This window comes from Barbus barbus (assembly GCF_936440315.1).
Source record: "Barbus barbus genome assembly, chromosome: 19".
NCBI classification, from domain to species: Eukaryota; Metazoa; Chordata; class Actinopteri; order Cypriniformes; family Cyprinidae; genus Barbus; species Barbus barbus.
In genome coordinates this window covers 31504936-31523867 of record NC_136747.1, presented here as the reverse complement: position 1 = coordinate 31523867, position 18932 = coordinate 31504936, and the positions used below count along the sequence as shown (strand labels likewise).

The window sequence follows — 18932 nt, the reverse complement described above, 5'->3', positions numbered from 1 at the left end:
CCATCCAAGATATAGATTTTCTTTCTTTAGCCTACGAGAAATTAAGGTTTTGCAAGAAAACATTCCAGGAGTTTTAGGGCCAGGTTTGATATAAACAGTGAAAATTAGCGCAATTCCATAAAAGCGCTGATGGGAGGGGAAGTTCCGCGTGTGATTTACTGACAACAAGCACATTAAAGAACACCGACGCAGCAGAGCATTTCCATCATGACCAGCGCAATCTACCGAGAGCAGCGCAAATTACTGCCTGCTTTAAGACATGCTTTTTTTGGGGCTTTACCAGTAAAATACCAGTAATTTGACGAGCACAAGCGTTAGTAAATCACGTTGCGTGATTAATTTTAATACTCTCCTCCCATAATTTTTGGATCTGAAAGGGAAACTCCTACAAATGCATATTCAATAAGATCAAGTGCAAAAATAACTGTCCACGCCTAATTCTTCACTGCACATCTTTCATAAATACTGACAGTAGTGTTTTAACTCCAAAAGATGGTTTGCGCTGGCACAAGCTGTTAGTAAATCTGGCTCTTAATTTCTAATCCAATGCAGAGCTGCTCAAATGTTTTAAAGGTGGGGTAAGTGATTTCTAGTAGCCAATGTTGACATTTGAAATCCCCAAAACAAACGCGCCCCTACCCCAAAAAGGTCTCGCCCCTATGTTGATATCTCTGCCCCACACATGCGTACAGCAACAATTAGTTCTGTGAAACAAAGCAAAATCAATGTTACTAACCTATCGCTAAGAAACAAAGCAACTTTGGCGTCCGATCGCAGGCCTTCCCGCTCCTTGAGATCTCTTCAGCGCTGGAAAGCTGATTCGATATTTACACGGGTCCTACTTCTTTCCCTATAGTAACACCGTGTCTACACCGGATGCAAGCGGCGCGACAAAATACTATAGAACTTATTATAATCAGTGATGCTGTCTACACTGGATGCTACGCCGCGACACGACAAATCCCCGACAGTAAACCGCTGCTGCGCTCTATTTATCACATATTGACACAATTTCAAATGATTTTCATCAGTCGCTTTGTTGCATCGTGTAGACAGACCACGACTGGACAACTGTGTCATCCGGTGTAGACACGGTGTAAGCCTTCTCTTGTTCCACAGATGTTTTCCTCTTGTTTTTTATCTCTTATAAATTATAACCATCCCCCCGCTCTTTGCCATGGCGGCCAAATCAAAGTTCAGCTGGTTTGATTTGGTTAACCCACAGGTCCTAGTGAACAGGGCTCAATGCAGACCATTTCCCAAAATCCATATTAAGGCAGCTGCAAACAGCCAACATGCATCACCCATGAACTATGACGGTTTGTGCTATAAAAGGTTTTAGATATCCAGTCATTTACTCTATTAAAGTATGGCACACTCTAGTGTTAATGGTTATTTTATATGTGCACATCTGATCAGAGCTGAACTGGGCTGAATCTCATCTCAGTGTGTGTTGTGTTCACCAGGAGACGAGCGTGAGCTGATAGTGAGTAAATCTGAGCCCAAAGCCATCATCGCAGGCTTCGACCGGAGTAAAGAGTACAGTGTGAAGATCACAGCCATCCGAGGAGCGGAGCAGAGCAAAGCGCTGCTGGGCACATACTCCGGTGAGACACGATGCTCTGAGACCTGATTATTTTATATGAGATGTTTGATCTGATCTGACTGGTGCTGTGTTTCTGTCAGGATCGGGGTCGGGGTCAGAGGTGAGTGACCTCAGAGGTCAGCAGGATTCTAACGCCGCCCCGCAGGACAATCAGATCAGTGAAGGTGAGGTGGAACATCAGTCCTGAGACACAGAGCAGAAGATACCACTGAGATCAGTAAATCACAGCCAGCATCCCACGGCTATAAACAAAACTATAGCATTAGTGAGCCATACTCTTACTAAACCTCTGTCGATAGAGACGCATTCGCTCTACACATGTACATTCAGCTTTAATCCAAATCAGTGTCATGGCTTGCTTTATGCACTGCTGAGGAAAAGATGAAATAGGAGATGTTTTCTCATTGTGAGTGATGTGATGGTGACGCGTGTATTTCTGCAGGTCTTAAGTCTTTATTCTCTCTTCCACTAATTAATGCCTTAAAAGGGTCTTAAATCAGAGCAGAAAGTCTAATGAATATTTATCTCAGTGTTTTTGTTGTGTTTTCCCATATCTGAACAATACTGAATCAATATACAATACAGTCACTGGAGATGCAAAATGAAGATAGTGGAAGAACCTGAACAAAATGGAGTGTAACCTTAAAAGCTTAAATGAGAAACAAAAACTGGTTTTCCCTTTGACTTAAGTTGATTTTTTTTAATCATAAATGCACTTCTTATGTTGTCATTTTGCATCTCCAGTAAATATATGTTTTGATATTTGCATTGGAAAACAAGACAGAAATGCATGAATTTATGCAGTGTGATCCAAAGGTTCAGTAAAGCTTATTTCCATACTCTTTTTTTTGGTAAAATGAATAAAAAAATGATAGAGATTGGTTGTAAGCTGTGTTTTCAAAGTTTGATGTAGGCCTATTGCTAATACAAGTCATTTTCTGCTCCGCAGACGTTTACATTTAGAGCCATTTTGATATATTGTGTTCCCTTCAATGTATTCCTTAAATTCTGAGTCTTAAAAAGGTCTTAAACTTTCATAAAACCTTGTATCCTGTCATGACAGACCACTGAGCAGTTTTTAGAGCAGCTTTACAGAAAGTCATGACGATCATGTTTATAATGTCTTGATATCTTTATGCCTTATAGTCACATCTATCAGATTAGAGCTGGACGATGACAAAACTCTCTCAACTTTGGTGGAAAAGATGGAGACAGTACAGATTTTGGCAGAATTGTATTACGTGTTCATTAAATAATTTTTCATGTTAAAGCATCCATATTTCAGATGCATCCACTTTATTGACAACAGAGAAACAGTTGTTGCTCACGTGGATGGCTGGTCTGACATGATTTCTTTAGCGGTGTGATTTAAACACCCTGTTGACAAGTAACTCATAAATCAGCATAAGTGGCTCATAAAACTGTTACTCACTCAAGCTCATTTACTCTCAGCGAGGGTTCATTTGGGTCCTGAGCCTCAAACCGTCAGAAAAGAGTGTGTTTACTGTCACTGGAGTGTGTGTGAGTGTTTATCTAGAGAAGATGCTGCTTTGAACTCCACTAACTGTTCAGACTCTTTCTGTCCTCTTGGTGTTTTCATGAGTTTCTGTTTGTCACACAACATTAATGATTTAGTCTTGTGGTAAATATGTAAGTTATCTCATGCAGCACTAAACATTAGCGTGAACGTCTCTCTCTGTTTGTTTCTAAATGTTAGGCAAGCGTCTGCACTCTGCTATATTTAGTTTAGTTTCCAGTTTAAATGTCGGTTTGAAGCACAGCGACCGCAGAGGCTCATGGGTTTTGGCTCTGCAAACGTGACATTAGCGTGGAGATTGACGGCTTGTTTGTGTGTGTGTGATTTATAAAGACTGTGATTATAGGGAAGAGAGAGAGAGAAACACGTCTGTAAATCTCCTCAAAAGATCTCCGCTTGAGTCAGTCGTCGCAATATTGCAAAATTTTAATTGAAAAATGTTTAATCAACTTAAAAACGTACCTATAGTATGCATTTATTTGATCCAAAATACAGCATTGTGAAATATTACTATTTAAATATCTGTTTTCTATGTGAATATGTGTTAAAGTGTAATGTATTTCTGTGATCTGCAGCTGTATTTTCAGCATCATTACTGCAGTCTTCAGTGTCACATGATCTTCAGAAATCATAATAATATACTGATTTACTGCTCAACAAACATTTCTGATTATTATCAATGTTGAACACAGTTGAGTACATTTTTTTCAGGATTCTTTGAGCAGAAAGATCCAAAGATCAGCATTTATCTGCAATAAAAAGCTTTTGTAACATTATACACTACACCTTTCAAAGCCTTGGAGTCAGGGGGGGTTATAGAAATGAATACTGTTATTTTACAAAAATGATTGAATGAATGAAGCATCTGTGTGAAAGATGCTTTAAATTGATCAAAAATGATGATAAAGACATTTATAATGTTACAAAAGATTTCTATTTCAGATAAACGCTGTTCTTCTGAACTTTACATAATAATAATAATATTATAAAAACATAATAATAATAATAATAATACTAATAATAATAAATGTTTTTTTGAGCATCAAATCAGAATATTAGAATGATTTCTGAAGGATCATGTGACTGGAGTAATCATGCTGAAAATACAGCTTTGAAATCACAGGAATAAATTACAGTTTAACACATATTCAAATAGAAAGCAGTTATGTTAAATAGAAAACATTTCAAAATTGTACTGTTTTTGCTGTATTTTGGATAAAATAAATACAGGCTTGGTGAACAGAAGAGACTTCTTTAAACAACATTAAAAATCTTACTGTTCAAAAAACTTTTGACTGGTGGTGTGTGTTCAGAGATAATAGGTCTATATAATGCTAGCCCAAATCTAGACCGTTTCAGGTCGACTCATAAAGCTCTTCCTCGCTGTCAGTATAACGGCAGTAATAGATGATTATTAACAGTAAATGAAAACAATCATAACATCTGCACAGCTTTCTGCTTTTCCATTGTTTTTCTATGTAAAAGCAAGTTCGATTAACAAAATAAAAACATGGCAAAGCATGAGATTAGAATGAGTGGATAAAATCTGAAGGATGACATGGAAACACTGACAGCTATGCAACTGTGTCCTTTCTCCTTCTCTGTCCTGCGGTCTCTGCACAGATTCCCTCTGCAAGTCTGCACTAGCTGAATACTTCTATTCATCTCTCTCTGTGTCTGTGTGCCTCATGGGCATGCAGGTGTGCCCGCGTATCTCTCTATCCTGCAGTCATTCTCTCTCTCTCTCTCTCTCTCTCTCTCTCTCTCTCTCTCTCTCTCTCTCTCTCGCTGATTATTAGCTGTCGTTCAGTGCAGCTCTAGGTCACATATAATCATCATTTACACAATAACACACGGTGTGTTTGTGTGGCTTTGGATGATCCCTGAATTAAAGTCACCGCGACACTGTAACCCATCTTGACATTTCAGAGTGGAAAAGGATACTCATTTATCCTGCAAAAATGTATTTTACTTACAGCAAATTCATTGGGAAGGTGGTTTAAAAAAAAAGTTGTTTCAGAGAAAGACTTTATTTTTTTAATAATAACGTCACTGATAAATCATACAGTGTATATAGGTTTCATTTTGATTTAATTTTGACATTCAAGCTCATGAACTTGCTATGAACTACACCTTACCTAACACAACGCTGACGCCACATTGACCCCACACTGACCCTAATGCTGACCCTTGACCTCTCTAACCCTCAAGGCAGATTCACGCTGAACCTTTAGGCTTATTTTTGTCTTGACAGGCTGTTCAGAATGAAGTGATATGTCCATCTTAAACACTTCATGCAGAAGTTTGAGTTCAAATTCACATTACAATGAAATTGTTTAGTTTTTGTATTATATGTCTCTTTCAAACTTTTGATGTGACTCATAGTTTAAGGTACATATGAAACAATTTGCTGAACCGACTGACTGAACAGGCTTCATTTTGGACAAATAAAGGAAAAATGTATCTGTGACCCTGGAGCACAAAACCAGTCTTAAAGTGTCAATTCTTTGAAATTGAGATTTATAAATCATCTGAAAGCTGAATAAATAATCTCTCCATTGATGTATGGTTTGTTACGATCGGACAATATTTGTCTGAGATACAACTATTAGAAAATCTGGAATCTGAGGGAGCAAAAAAATCTAAATATTGAGAAAATCTCCTTTAAAGTTGTTCAAATGAAGTTCTTAGCAATGCATATTACTAGTTTTGATATTTACGGTAATAAATTTACTAAATATCTTCATGGAACATGATCTTAATATCCTAATGATTTTTGTCATAAAAGAGAAATGTATAATTTTGATCCATACAATGTATTGTTGTCTATTTCTACAGATATACCTGTGCTACTCATGACTGCTTTTGTGCTGCAGGGACACATATATTTAGAAACTAATGTCAATAAATAAAATAAATTGCCATTTTTCACAACAAAAAAAATTGTGAAATTAAGCAAGATTAATCACAGAACACATTAAAGTCATACTGAAGTATTATACATGTGAATTAATAGCTGCTAATGTTATATGTTAACCAGTTAATTAGTTACGTTCTGGCTAAATGTAAATGAGACATTGACAAAACAAACAGTTAGTATTCATGTTTTCAGGTGTATTATTAAGACCCATTCACATCAAGAACAATAACTATAACCATAAAGTTTTAATTAGTGCTGTCAAACGATTAATTGCGATTAATCACATCCAAAATTAAAGTGTTTGTTTAAATAATAAATGAGTGTGTACTGTGTGTATTTATGTATATATAAATACAAGCGCATGTATATATTTAAGAAAAATATGTTTATATATTAAATATATTTATATATAATATAAAATATAATATGAATATAGAAATGTATATACATGTAAATATTTTCAAAATATATACTGTATGTGTGTGTGTATTCATAAATACAAACACACATATATTATGTAAACAGAAACTTTTATTTTGGATGTGATTAATCGTTTGATACGCACTGGTTTTAATCACCTTCAGAGTGATTTTTTTCCCAGCTGCTGAACGATACAAGCATTGCCAGCCAATCAGAATCCTCCCTGCTTTAAAGAGCTCCAGCATTTAAAGACAGACGACAAAACTGAAGCACTTACAATAAACACAATGTTATCTGCTGATGTAAACGCTGTTGTAGTTATTTTAGTTATTGTTCTTGGTGTGAATAAGCCTAATGCTCTCTCCTCCCTGACCCCTGCATGACCCTGACCTTTGACCTTCACTTCATCACAACCCCTTCACAGGTGACGCAGCAGAATGTCTGATTGTTCTTTCAGTCAGAAAGTCTGATCGACTTTAATTTCACAGACAGCACAAGGCTGTCACAGATTTCTGAAAGCACACGTTCCTAATGTGTATAGACTTGACAGAGCATGGCATTATGGGTAAAAGCAAAGCTAGGCATCTAAGAGTGAAAGACAAATGCAGAGAATTTCAGCTGAACGTGTCACAGCAGGAACAGCAGAACGCATACATGACGTCATGCTATTTTATATGCTCTTCTCTCCTGTGTTTAATACTGTTCTGTTGCTCTTGATTTGAATGTTTCTCTGCAGGCAAGAGTGTCTTTCATCCGGTTCAGAGGTGGCTCAGGATGATCATGAGGGAATCAGACACAGTAGTGTTGTAGCAGAAACATCTGACAGTCCAAAACTGAAATAAAGACATTCGTGAGCACTCTGAGTGTTTGTGTCATTCATCCTTTGAGCTGAGCGTGAACTTTAAGACTGCAGCCCTTGTGCTAGTATTTATTCTGTCGTAAGCACCGATCTGCTGCTGTTGTTTCATCTGCTGTTGGTTCTGTCTGTCTCTTCAGTGGACGTGTTCACATGTAGAACTCCAGCCATCGCTGATATCGTGATTCTGGTGGATGGATCGTGGAGCATCGGCAGAATTAATTTCCGTTTGGTGCGGATGTTTCTGGAAAGTCTCGTCAGGGCCTTTGCAGTTGGATCTGAACGCACACGTGTTGGTGTGTCTGCAGTGTCTTGTTTGTTTGTTTCTTGTGGGTTTGTGCTGTGCGTTGGTGTGTTAATAGTGTGTGCGTGTGTGTGTGTGTGTGTGTGTGTGTGTGTGAGTTCAGGTTTGGCGCAGTACAGCGGGGATCCGCGGATTGAGTGGCATCTGAACACTCATAGCACTAAAGAGGCCGTAATCGACGCTGTGAAGAATCTGCCTTATAAAGGAGGAAACACACTCACAGGTTCATATACACGCACTCACACACACATTGACAAACACAGGCACACACACAGTTACACACACTCACACAAATTCACACTCTTATACACACTCAAACACTCCCACTCATATAGACACACAAACTCACACTCATATAGACACAAACTCGCACTCACACAAACTCACACTCATATAGACACAAACTCACACTCATACTCACACAAACTCACACTCATATAGACACAAACTCACACTCATACTCACACAAACTCATACTCACGCTCACACAAACTCAGACTTATATGCGCGCACACACACAGAAAATCACTCATATAAACAAACTCAATTGCACACTCACATAAACTCACTCATATACACAAACAAACTGACACTCATACTCACACAAACTCACACTCATACACATTCTCACACTCACACAAGCTCACACACATACTCGCACAAACTCACACTCATACTCACACAAACTCACACTCATACAAGCTCACACTCATACACACTCACTCATACACACACACAAGCTCACACTCATACACATTCTCACAAACTCACTCATACTCGCACAAACTCACACAAACTCACACTCATGCACACTCACAAAGCTCAAACATAAAAATTCACTCATACACACACTCATATGCACACTCACACACGCTCACACTCGTACACACTCACACAAGCTCACACTCGTACACACTCACACAATCTCACACTCGTACACACTCACAAGCTCACACTCATACACATTCTCACAAACTCATACTCACACTCACACAAACTCGCACTCGTACACACTCACACAAACTCGCACTCGTACACACTCACACAAGCTAACACTCGTACACACTCACACAAGCTCACACTCGTACACATTCACACAAGCTCACACTCGTACACACTCACACAAGCTCACACTCGTACACACTCACACAAGCTCACACAAACTCACACTCATACACACTTACACAAACTCACACGTACACACTTACACAAACTCACTCGTACACATTCTCACAAACTCACACTCGTACACACTCACACAAACTCACACTCGTACACGCTCACACTCGTACACACTCACACAAGCTCACACTCGTACACTCACACAAACTCATGCTCACACAAACTCACGCTCACACTAATACACACTCATACACATTCTCACAAACTCACACTCATACTCACACTCACACAAACTCGCACTCACGCAAACTCACACTCATACACACTCGCACAAACTCACACTCATACACACTCACACAAGCTCACACTCACACAAGCTCACACTCACACAAATTCACACTCATACACACTCACACAAACTCACACTCGTACACACTCACACAAACTCACACTCGTACACACTCACACAAACTCGCACTCGTACACTCACACAAACTCACATTCGTACACACTCACAAGCTCACACTCGTACACACTCGCACAAACTCACACTCGTTCACTCACACAAACTCACACTCGTACACACTCGCACAAACTCACACTCGTACACACTCACAAGCTCACACTCGTACACACTCGCACAAACTCACACTCGTTCACAATCACACAAACTCGCACTCGTACACACTCGCACTCGTACACACTCACACAAACTCACACTCGTACACACTCACACAAACTCATACTCACACAAACTCACGCTCACACTAATATACACTCACAGAAACTCACTCATACACACACAAGCTCACACTCATACACATTCTCACAAACTCACACTCATACTCACAAACTCGCACTCACGCAAACTCACACTCACACAAGCTCACACTCATACTCACACAAACTCACACTCGTACGCACTCGTACACACTCACACAAACTCGCACTCGTACACACTCACACAAACTCGCACTCGTACACACTCACACAAACTCGCACTCGTACACACTCACACAAACTCGCACTCGTACACACTCACACAAGCTCGCACTCGTACACACTCACACAAGCTCGCACTCGTACACACTCACACAAGCTCGCACTCGTACACGCTCGCACTCATACACACTCACACAAGCTCAAACATAAAGTCACTCATACACACATTCACAAACTCACTCATATACACTCTCACACAAATTCACACTCATATCTAAATGATTTTCAATGTAACGCATCTGCGCGTGCATGTGTGTGTTTTTCCAGGTCTGGCTCTGACGTATATTCTGGAGAACAGCTTCAAAGCTGAATCTGGATCCAGGCCTGATGTTCCAAAGATTGGGATTCTGATCACGGATGGGAAATCACAGGACGATGTTCTTTCTCCTGCTCAGAGACTCCGAGATGCTGGGATCGAGCTGTTTGCCATCGGTACCAGAACAAAACCAGCTCTAACTTAAATACAGTCTTGTAAATACTTCAGTTAATAGTTTTCTGACTGTGTGAATCTGCAGGAGTGAAGAACGCAGATGAGAACGAGCTGAGAGCCATCGCCTCCCCTCCGGAGGAGACACATGTGTATAACGCGGCTGATTTCAGCGTGATGAGCTCCATCGTGGAGGGACTCACCAGGAGCGTCTGCGAGCGCGTCTCTGAAATCAGCAAAGAGATCAGCGGTGCGTTTCTGAGAGATTTGTGTCCTCTGCTAGAGTCTCACACTCTAATGGCAGCATCTGTGACTGTCATTTCCACCGAAAATGATGAGAAACCTTTAACAAAGCTAAAACTTTAACAGCGGGATGTATTTGTGCTTTTATACTACCCTGCTTAGGTGTTTTCTCTGTGTTTTCAGGTGAGACAGATCCGTATTCCACGGGGCCACCGGATGCTCCCAGTAACCTTGTGACCTCTGAGGTCACGGCCAGGAGCTTCCGTGTGTCATGGACTCGTGCTGCAGGCCCGGTGGAGAAGTACAGAGTGGTGTATTACTCGTCCAGTGAATCCAGACCCGAGGAGGTACAGTATGTGTTTGTGTTTATGCTTAAGAGTTTCAGTAATGTAGTGAAGCATACCACTTTTGAGCACATTTTGTCTGGCCTCAATAATAGAAGGCCTCAAGGTGTATCATTCTGAATATCCATCTGTGAATGTGAGTTTAGGAGAAATAGTGAAAGACGCCGCTGTGCATCCGTGTATGTGAATATGGTGTGTGTGTGTGTGCAGGTGGTGGTGAACGGTGACAAGAACTCTGTGGTGTTGAGGTATCTGAACTCTCTGACGGAGTATCAGATCACTGTGTTCGCCATCTACAGCAACGCAGCCAGTGAAGCACTGAGAGGCACTGAGACCACCTGTGAGTGTGTCTGATCTGCTGTCACATCTGATCTGATCATTACATCTGATCTATATAATCACATTAGATCTATTATCACATTATATTTATTATCACATCTGATCTAATCATTACATCTGATCTATATAATAAAAATAGATCTATTAACACATGATCTGTTAATACGCTGTCTGATCTATAATCACATCTGATCTATTATCACGTGTGGTCTATTAATACACCATCTGACATAATCACATATGATCTATTATATCTGATCTGTTATTACATCTGATCTATTATCACATCTGAGCTATTAATATGTCATTGACATAGATTCAAATCTGATCTAATTTATCTCATCTGTTATTACATCTGATACATTTTTTTGTTAAATGATCATTTGTGCGTGTCTGATCTATTACAGTTTTTCTCGATTGCTTAAACCCGTTTCTTGAAATTATGCCTCTTTTTTGCGAAAAGCTCTCCACTGAAAAACCAAACTTTGCTCTCAGACATGACACACAAACCCTCAAAAACACACACACTACAACACAGTTTTACACACTGATGATATAAATTCAAAACAATACTACAAAAAAACAGTAATAAGTGTGGTACTCCACAAATGTTTTATTCCTCAATTTAATGTACTTTAGAGTACAGTACAATATAGCAAAAAACAACAAAAGTTATTATTTTGCCCCAGTATCCCGTCTTTGGTCTGGAACAGGTCAAAGAACCTCTTCAACATCACAGGATATACTGGCCCTGGCCAGGCAGATGGAGTAAAATCCTCTTGCATGCCTGATGTCCTTGTGTCATTGTTCACAAACAAGATTGGCATGTTGTCAATATAAAAGTGCACTCTGTTAGTATTACCTGATGTAAACTGACAACAGTTTGGATGACAGGTACTTTACTGAAATGCAGAAGGCTGCACTTCTTATGCATGCCATATATCCATTTCAAAAGTACAAATATACACATTACTGTATGTGGGATATTGATTGAAAAAGACTGGATATGATTCACAGTTACACTTTTACTAGTTGTCTGACCAAAAAAAAAAAAAAAAAACACACACACACATTACAACGTCATTGTGAAATAGAAAAGAAAAAGAAATATGTGCACAAAGGCGAAAATAAAAATTAGAAAGTCCACTGTCAGAATTTGTTACTCTTGTGTATACTCTGGTCTATATATGCTTTTCAATTGAAGGTTGATGAGATGTGCCTTTGAGCTATTTCAGAGAAATGGTTTATCATTGGTTGATCTATATTCTCTTCATTAGTGAAAGTCAAGATTCACTTGAACATTTCATGGAAAATGTATTAAGTCTAATAGAAATGTGTAGAAAATATGCTTGACTGTTTGACAACTACATCAACCATTTTGCATTAAATGACTTATACGATGAACTAATGACTAGATGTTTTGAGGGGTAAGACTATAGCACAGAGAACTGTATAATAATTTTTTTGCAACATGACAATAGTAAATGATAATGTAGAAAACCACAGACAAATGTACATAATCAGTTGCATGATTGTACCAAAGCAATCAAAACTTGTTCAAAAGAATGAGAAACTTTGTGCACAAGTGACTAGATGATGTGGAGGTTGAACAAGTAGCTTTAAGAATTTAATTTCTTATCTGAGAAATGCACCAAAGCGACTGAGAAAAACTGTAAGCTATCTTTGGCCCTTTTATCCCCATCAAAGGTTCTGGTTGGTGTGTGATACATTTGGACTCCTAGTCAAGTCAAGTCACCTTTATTTATATAGCGCTTTTAACAATACAGATTGTGTCAAAGCAACTGCACAATATCAAAATAGGAAAATAGTGTGTCAATAATGTAAAATGACAAGATTAAACACTCAATTTTCAGTTAAAGGCATTTCATTATTGAATTCAGTGATGTCATCGTCCAGCTCACTTCAGTTTAAATAGTATCTGTGCAATCAGATTGACGATATCGCTGGAAATGAAGTGTCCCAACTAAGCAAGCCAGAGGCGACAGCGGTAAGGAACCAAAACTCCATCAGTGACAGAATGGAGAAAAAAACCTTGGGAGAAACCAGGCTCAGTCGGGGGGCCAGTCCTCCTCTGGCCAAATGAACCAGCAGTTCAATTCCAACTGCAGCAAAGTCAGATTGTGCAGAGGACTCAACTGGTTTCAGTGGTCTTTTCCCGATGGCTGTCTAGGTGGCAGGGTCCTCACTGGGGATCTGTCTCTGGGGCTCATCTAGGTGTCCTGGTCTCTGCTGACGTTCAGGGCTGTAGAGGTTGTCTCTGGGTGCTGATCCACCATCTGATATGGATACGAACTGGATCTGGTGACTGCAGTGACCATCTGGGCTGGATACGGACTGGATCGGGTGGCTACAGTGACCACGGAATAAGAGAGAAACAGACTAATATTAGCGTAGATGCCAATCTTCTTATGATGTAACGAGTACATCATGTGTTATGGGAAGTGTTCCCGGTTCCGGTTGACCTAGTTAATGCAGCCTAACAATCCTTTAACGGATTTGAATATTAGAAGCGTATTAGTGTGTTATGTGTAAGCCAGGTTAAAGAGAGGTGTCTTTAATCTAGATTTAAACTGACAGAGTGTGTCTGCCTCCAGAACAGTGTTAGGTAGATTGTTCCAGAGTTTGGGTGCTAAATAGGAAAAGGATCTGCCGCCCGCAGTTGATTTTGATATTCTAGGTGTTATCAAATGGCCAGAGTTTTGAGATCGCAGCGGACGTGGGGGACTATAATGCGATAAGAGCTCGCTCTAGTACTGAGGAGCTAAGCCATTCAGGGCTTTATGTAATCAACAAGATTTTAAAATCTATATGATGTTTAATAGGGAGCCAGTGCAGTGTTGACAGAACCGGGCTAATGTGATCATACTTCCTGGTTCTAGTAAGAACTCTAGCTGCTGCATTTTGGACCATTTGTAGTTTGTTTATTAAGCATGCAGAACAACCGCCCAATAAAGCATTACAATAATCTAACCGTCAAAAATGCATGAATTAACATTTCTGCATTTGACATTGAGAGCATGGGTCTCAGTTTAGATATATTTTTAAGATGAAAAAAAGCAGTTTTACAAATGCTAGAAACGTGGCTGTCAAAGGAGAGATTGTTAACAAGTAGCACACCCAGGTTCCTGACTGATGATGAAGAATTTACATAGCAGCCATCAAGTGTTATACAGTGTTCTAGGTTATTACTTTTGGGGGTTTTAGGTCTGATCATTAACAAGGGTAATCTGATAATTTCCCAAGGGTAACATGTAAAGCGTGAAAAGTAACTGCCCTAGTACTGAGCCTTGAGGTACTCCATACAGCACTTGTGATCGATATGATACCTCTTCATTCACTGCTACGAATTGATGGCGGTCAGATAAGTATGATTTGAACTAGGGGTGGGCGATATGGGAAAAATATCATATCACAATTTTTTTTTAGAAATATCACGATTCACGATTTTATCACGATTCTTTGTCATATTAGTTTTACTATTTTGGTTTTGCAAGTTGTCTGAGCATTACAGCCAAACTAGAAAGACAAAGATGCATAGCAGATATTTAGGCCAAAGTGGGCGAAGATAAAAATCTTTGTCATTATTTTATCTTTCTTATTAAAAATAAGAACAAAGATACACATTACAAATACACATGATATACAAATAAAACAAACAGTGCTTTATTTTCAGGTACAATAGGTGTATTTAGCAGAGCATTCAATGTAATTGAATGAACAAATACAAAAATAAAACACTACATAGACTGATTCCTAAAACAACTGTATTAAAGTTTTTCAGTCAAGAATAGTGAGTGATTTTCCTCTTTGCGTTTTGTTAACGTTAAATGAATAGTTCCCCCCAAAATAAATATTCTGTCATCTGTCTGTCAATTCTGTCATAATGTTTTATTTTTATACCATAATTTACTCAAAAGTTGTTTTCAACCTGAGTGAGTTTCTTTCTTCTGCTGAACATAAATGCTATTTTGAAGAAGGTGGAAATCCAAACAGTTGCTGGTCCTCAGTGACTTCCATAGGATTGTTCTTTCCTGCTATCAAAGTCAATGTGGACCAGCAACTGTTTGGTTACCCTCATTCTACAAAATATCTTCTTTTGTGTTCAGCACAAGAAATTAATAGAGGTTTGGGACAACATGTGAGTAAATAAAGACAGAAATGAAATTTTAGGGTGAAGCATCCCTTTAATGACAGTCGACAGCATATTTAGTGTCCTGTCCCTTTAAGAGCTGCACGCATCTATATAAATGTAATAAATTATTATTATTATTTATTTACTTACTTTCATTTTAGAGATAACCAACTGAGTCTGTATGTAAACCTTGTGTGTTTTGACAGTATTAGCGCAAAAGATAAGTTAGTTGAGTAATCAGGCGCTGTTAGACAGGCTTTTTAGTGTCCGTGCTTCAGGTGTATGCGCTCAGAAAAAGCGCACATCAGACCAGCTCGTGAATTAAACATTTAACCAGCAAGGCTTGTTTGCAAATAATGTACTTTTGCGATCGTGAATAAGTGCAGTGTCCTGTCTGAGTAACTCTACTGCTGTATGTCGTGTTGTACAGTATATAGAGACGGCGGCGCCAGAACTGTATTTGATATAATGTGTGCTGTAGCACGATACTACCATATTTCTTCAAAAGCAGATCGTGGAGACATTTTTATCGTCCACGATCAAAAATGGTCATATCGCACACCCCTAATTTGAACCATGCTAATGCACTTCCACTAATGCCAAAAATTATCTAGATCTTTGGGGTCAAGTTGTGTTTTTGTAATGAGAGGCTTAATAACAGCCATTTTGAAGGTTTTGGGGACATATCCTAATGACAATGACAAATTAATAATAGCCAAAAGAGGATCTATGACTTTTGGAAGCACCTCTTTTAGTAGTTTAGATGGAATAGGGTCTAACATATGTAGCAGAGGCCAGCTACACATACATGTAGTTGGTTTAGCTGATTTAACAAGTTTATACAGTTCTTCCTCTCCTATAGTAGAGAATGAGTGGAATTGTTCCTCAGGGGATCTATAGTGCATCAGTATCTGATGTGATTTTCTCTAATAGTATCAATTTTGGACGTAAAATAGTTCATAAAGTCATTACTGCTGTGCTGTTGGGAAATGTCAACACCTGTTGATGCTTTATTTTTTGTTAATTTTGCCACTGTATTGAATCAATACCTGGGGTTATGTTTGTTTTCTTCTAAAAGAAGAAGCTAACCGGCTAACAAATGCTAATGCGCTGCAGTCGCGGTTTTAGATTAACCCTCTGGTTGTGTTCGGACTAAAAACCAGTCCTAAATGAAAGAAAACAAGTTGACAAAAAGAATGAATCCAATATTTAGTGATAATATAGCATAATGACAGATTTATAAGCAGGTGTTTGGAGTGCGGTCATTTTTGACCGGGAACACAACGAGTGTGACTAGGTGAAATAAAACCCACAAAAAATTACAAAAATTCTAAAAACAATTTATGAGAAGTACTTGTACCCTATGTGCACAAAGTCAGTAAGTTTGAGTCCAATGCGATAACGGTAACTAGTATTTTCAGGAAAAATAATTTTTTTCAGGTCAATTTGACCCAAACACAACCAGAGGGTTAAAAGTGAACGATCAAATTAGTCAGGTTAGTTTGATAGATAATATCAGAAATATGGTGGGAATTACAGTTTTTCTCGTTTGCTAACACACTATAACTGATTCATTTGGCACGTGAGCACAGCTTTACAGAAACTCACTGATCTGATCACAGAGAGTGAGCAACAACACCCGGACTCTGTTTTAATCATTCTCGGGGACTTTAATAAAGCGCATCTCTCCCGTGAACTGCCAAAATACAGACAGCACATCACATGTCCCACCAGAGACAGTAATATATTGGATCACTGTTACACAACAATAAAGGACGCATATCACTCTGTTCCACGAGCAGCTTTAGGACTCTCTGATCACTGTTTGGTTCATCTTATTCCATCCTACAGGCAGAAACTTAAGTCTGCAAAGCCTGTATTAAGATCTGTTAAAAGATGGACTAACGAAACAGAGCGGGATTTACAAGCCTGTTTCTCTCTCACTGATTGGACTGTTTTTGAAGCTGCAGCAAATGACCTGGACGAGCTCACAGAGACTGTAACATCTTATATCAGTTTCTGTGAGGATATGTGCATTCCTAACAGGACTCATCTATTCTACAACAATGACAAACCATGGTTCACTGCCAAACTCAGACAGCTCCGTCAGGCCAAAGAAGATGCTCACAGAAAGGGGGATAAAGTCTTGTACAAACAGGCCAAATACACACTGGAAAAGGAGATCAGAGTGGCAAAGAGGAATTATTCTGACAAGCTCAGGAACAAATTCTCTTCCAGTGATCCTGCTTCAGTGTGGTTAGGATTGAAGGACATCACCAGCTACAAAACACCATCCCACAGCACTCTGGAGAGTCAACACCTGGGAGACGACTTAAACGAGTTCTTTTGTCGTTTTGAACGATCACCCCACACCCGCCCAGAACACCTCTCCACACAACCATTCACACCTCCAGCAACCCCTCTCTCCCCCACACCTACAATTCAAATCAGCGAAGATGATGTGTGCCAGGTCTTTAGGAAGAACAAAAGAAGGAAAGCACCTGGTGCAGATGGTGTGTCACCAGCCTGCCTAAAAATCTGTGCTGATCAGCTGGCCCCCATCTTCACACAGATCTTCAACAGATCACTGGAGCTGTGTGAAGTCCCCTCATGCTTCAAACGCTCCACCATCATCCCCGTCCCAAAGAAACCCAAAATTACTGGACTTAATGACTACAGACCTGTGGCTCTAACGTCTGTAGCCATGAAATCATTCGAAAGACTGGTTTTGGCTTATCTGAAGAACATCACTGGACCCTTACTGGACCCCCTGCAGTTTGCCTACAGAGCAAACAGGTCTGTGGATGATGCAGTCAACATGGGACTGCACTTCATCCTGCAGCATCTGGACAGACCAGGGACTTATGTGAGGATCCTGTTTGTGGACTTCAGCTCCGCTTTTAACACCATTATCACAGAAACCCTTCAAAATAAACTAACCCAGCTCTCCGTCCCCACCTCCGTCTGCCAGTGGATCAACAGCTTCCTGACAGACAGACAGCAGTTAGTAAAGCTTGGTAAATTCACATCCAGCACTCGCACCATCAGCACTGGAGCTCCTCAGGGCTGCGTTCTCTCCCCACTGCTCTTCTCCCTCTACACCAACGACTGCACATCTAAAGACCCCTCTGTCAAGCTCCTGAAGTTTGCAGACGACACCACACTGATCGGCCTCATCCAGGACGGTGACGAGTCTGCTTACAGACAGGAGGTTAAGGAGCTGGCTGTCTGGTGCAGTCTTAACAACCTGGAGCTTAACACGCTCAAAACTGTGGAGATGATTGTGGACTTCAGGAGAAACCCCCCTGCTCTCCCCCCACTCACCATCATGAACAGCACTGTGACTGCAGTGGAGTCATTCAGATTCCTGGGCACCACCATCTCTCAGGACCTGAAGTGATATTCACATTGACTCCATTGTCAGGAAGGCCCAGCAGAGGTTGTACTTTCTTCGCCAGCTGAGGAAGTTCAACCTGCCACAGGACTTACTGAAACAGTTCTACTCTGCCATCATCGAATCCATCCTCTGCACCTCAATAACTGTCTGGTTCAGCTCAGCTACCAAATCTGACCTCAGAAGACTACGGAGGGTAGTCCGGACTGCTGAGCGAATCATTGGTACAACCCTCCCCACTCTCCAAGAACTGTACTTATCCAGA

The 18932-nt window shown here is 39.8% G+C and overlaps 1 protein-coding gene across 1 annotated transcript in view; it reads left to right on the top strand.

Moving 5' to 3' along the window:
• The window catches only part of LOC306884876 (collagen alpha-1(XIV) chain-like), an 84213-nt gene that overhangs the window by 6732 nt on the left and 58549 nt on the right, over positions 1 to 18932 (top strand). Inside the window, exons 4-11 of the mRNA XM_079441104.1 lie at positions 1467 to 1607; positions 1687 to 1770; positions 7480 to 7635; positions 7747 to 7866; positions 10035 to 10199; positions 10283 to 10444; positions 10621 to 10784; positions 10992 to 11121. Of these exons, the coding sequence (XP_079297230.1) occupies positions 1467 to 1607; positions 1687 to 1770; positions 7480 to 7635; positions 7747 to 7866; positions 10035 to 10199; positions 10283 to 10444; positions 10621 to 10784; positions 10992 to 11121 (1122 nt within the window). The remainder of the gene's footprint in view (positions 1 to 1466; positions 1608 to 1686; positions 1771 to 7479; positions 7636 to 7746; positions 7867 to 10034; positions 10200 to 10282; positions 10445 to 10620; positions 10785 to 10991; positions 11122 to 18932) is intronic.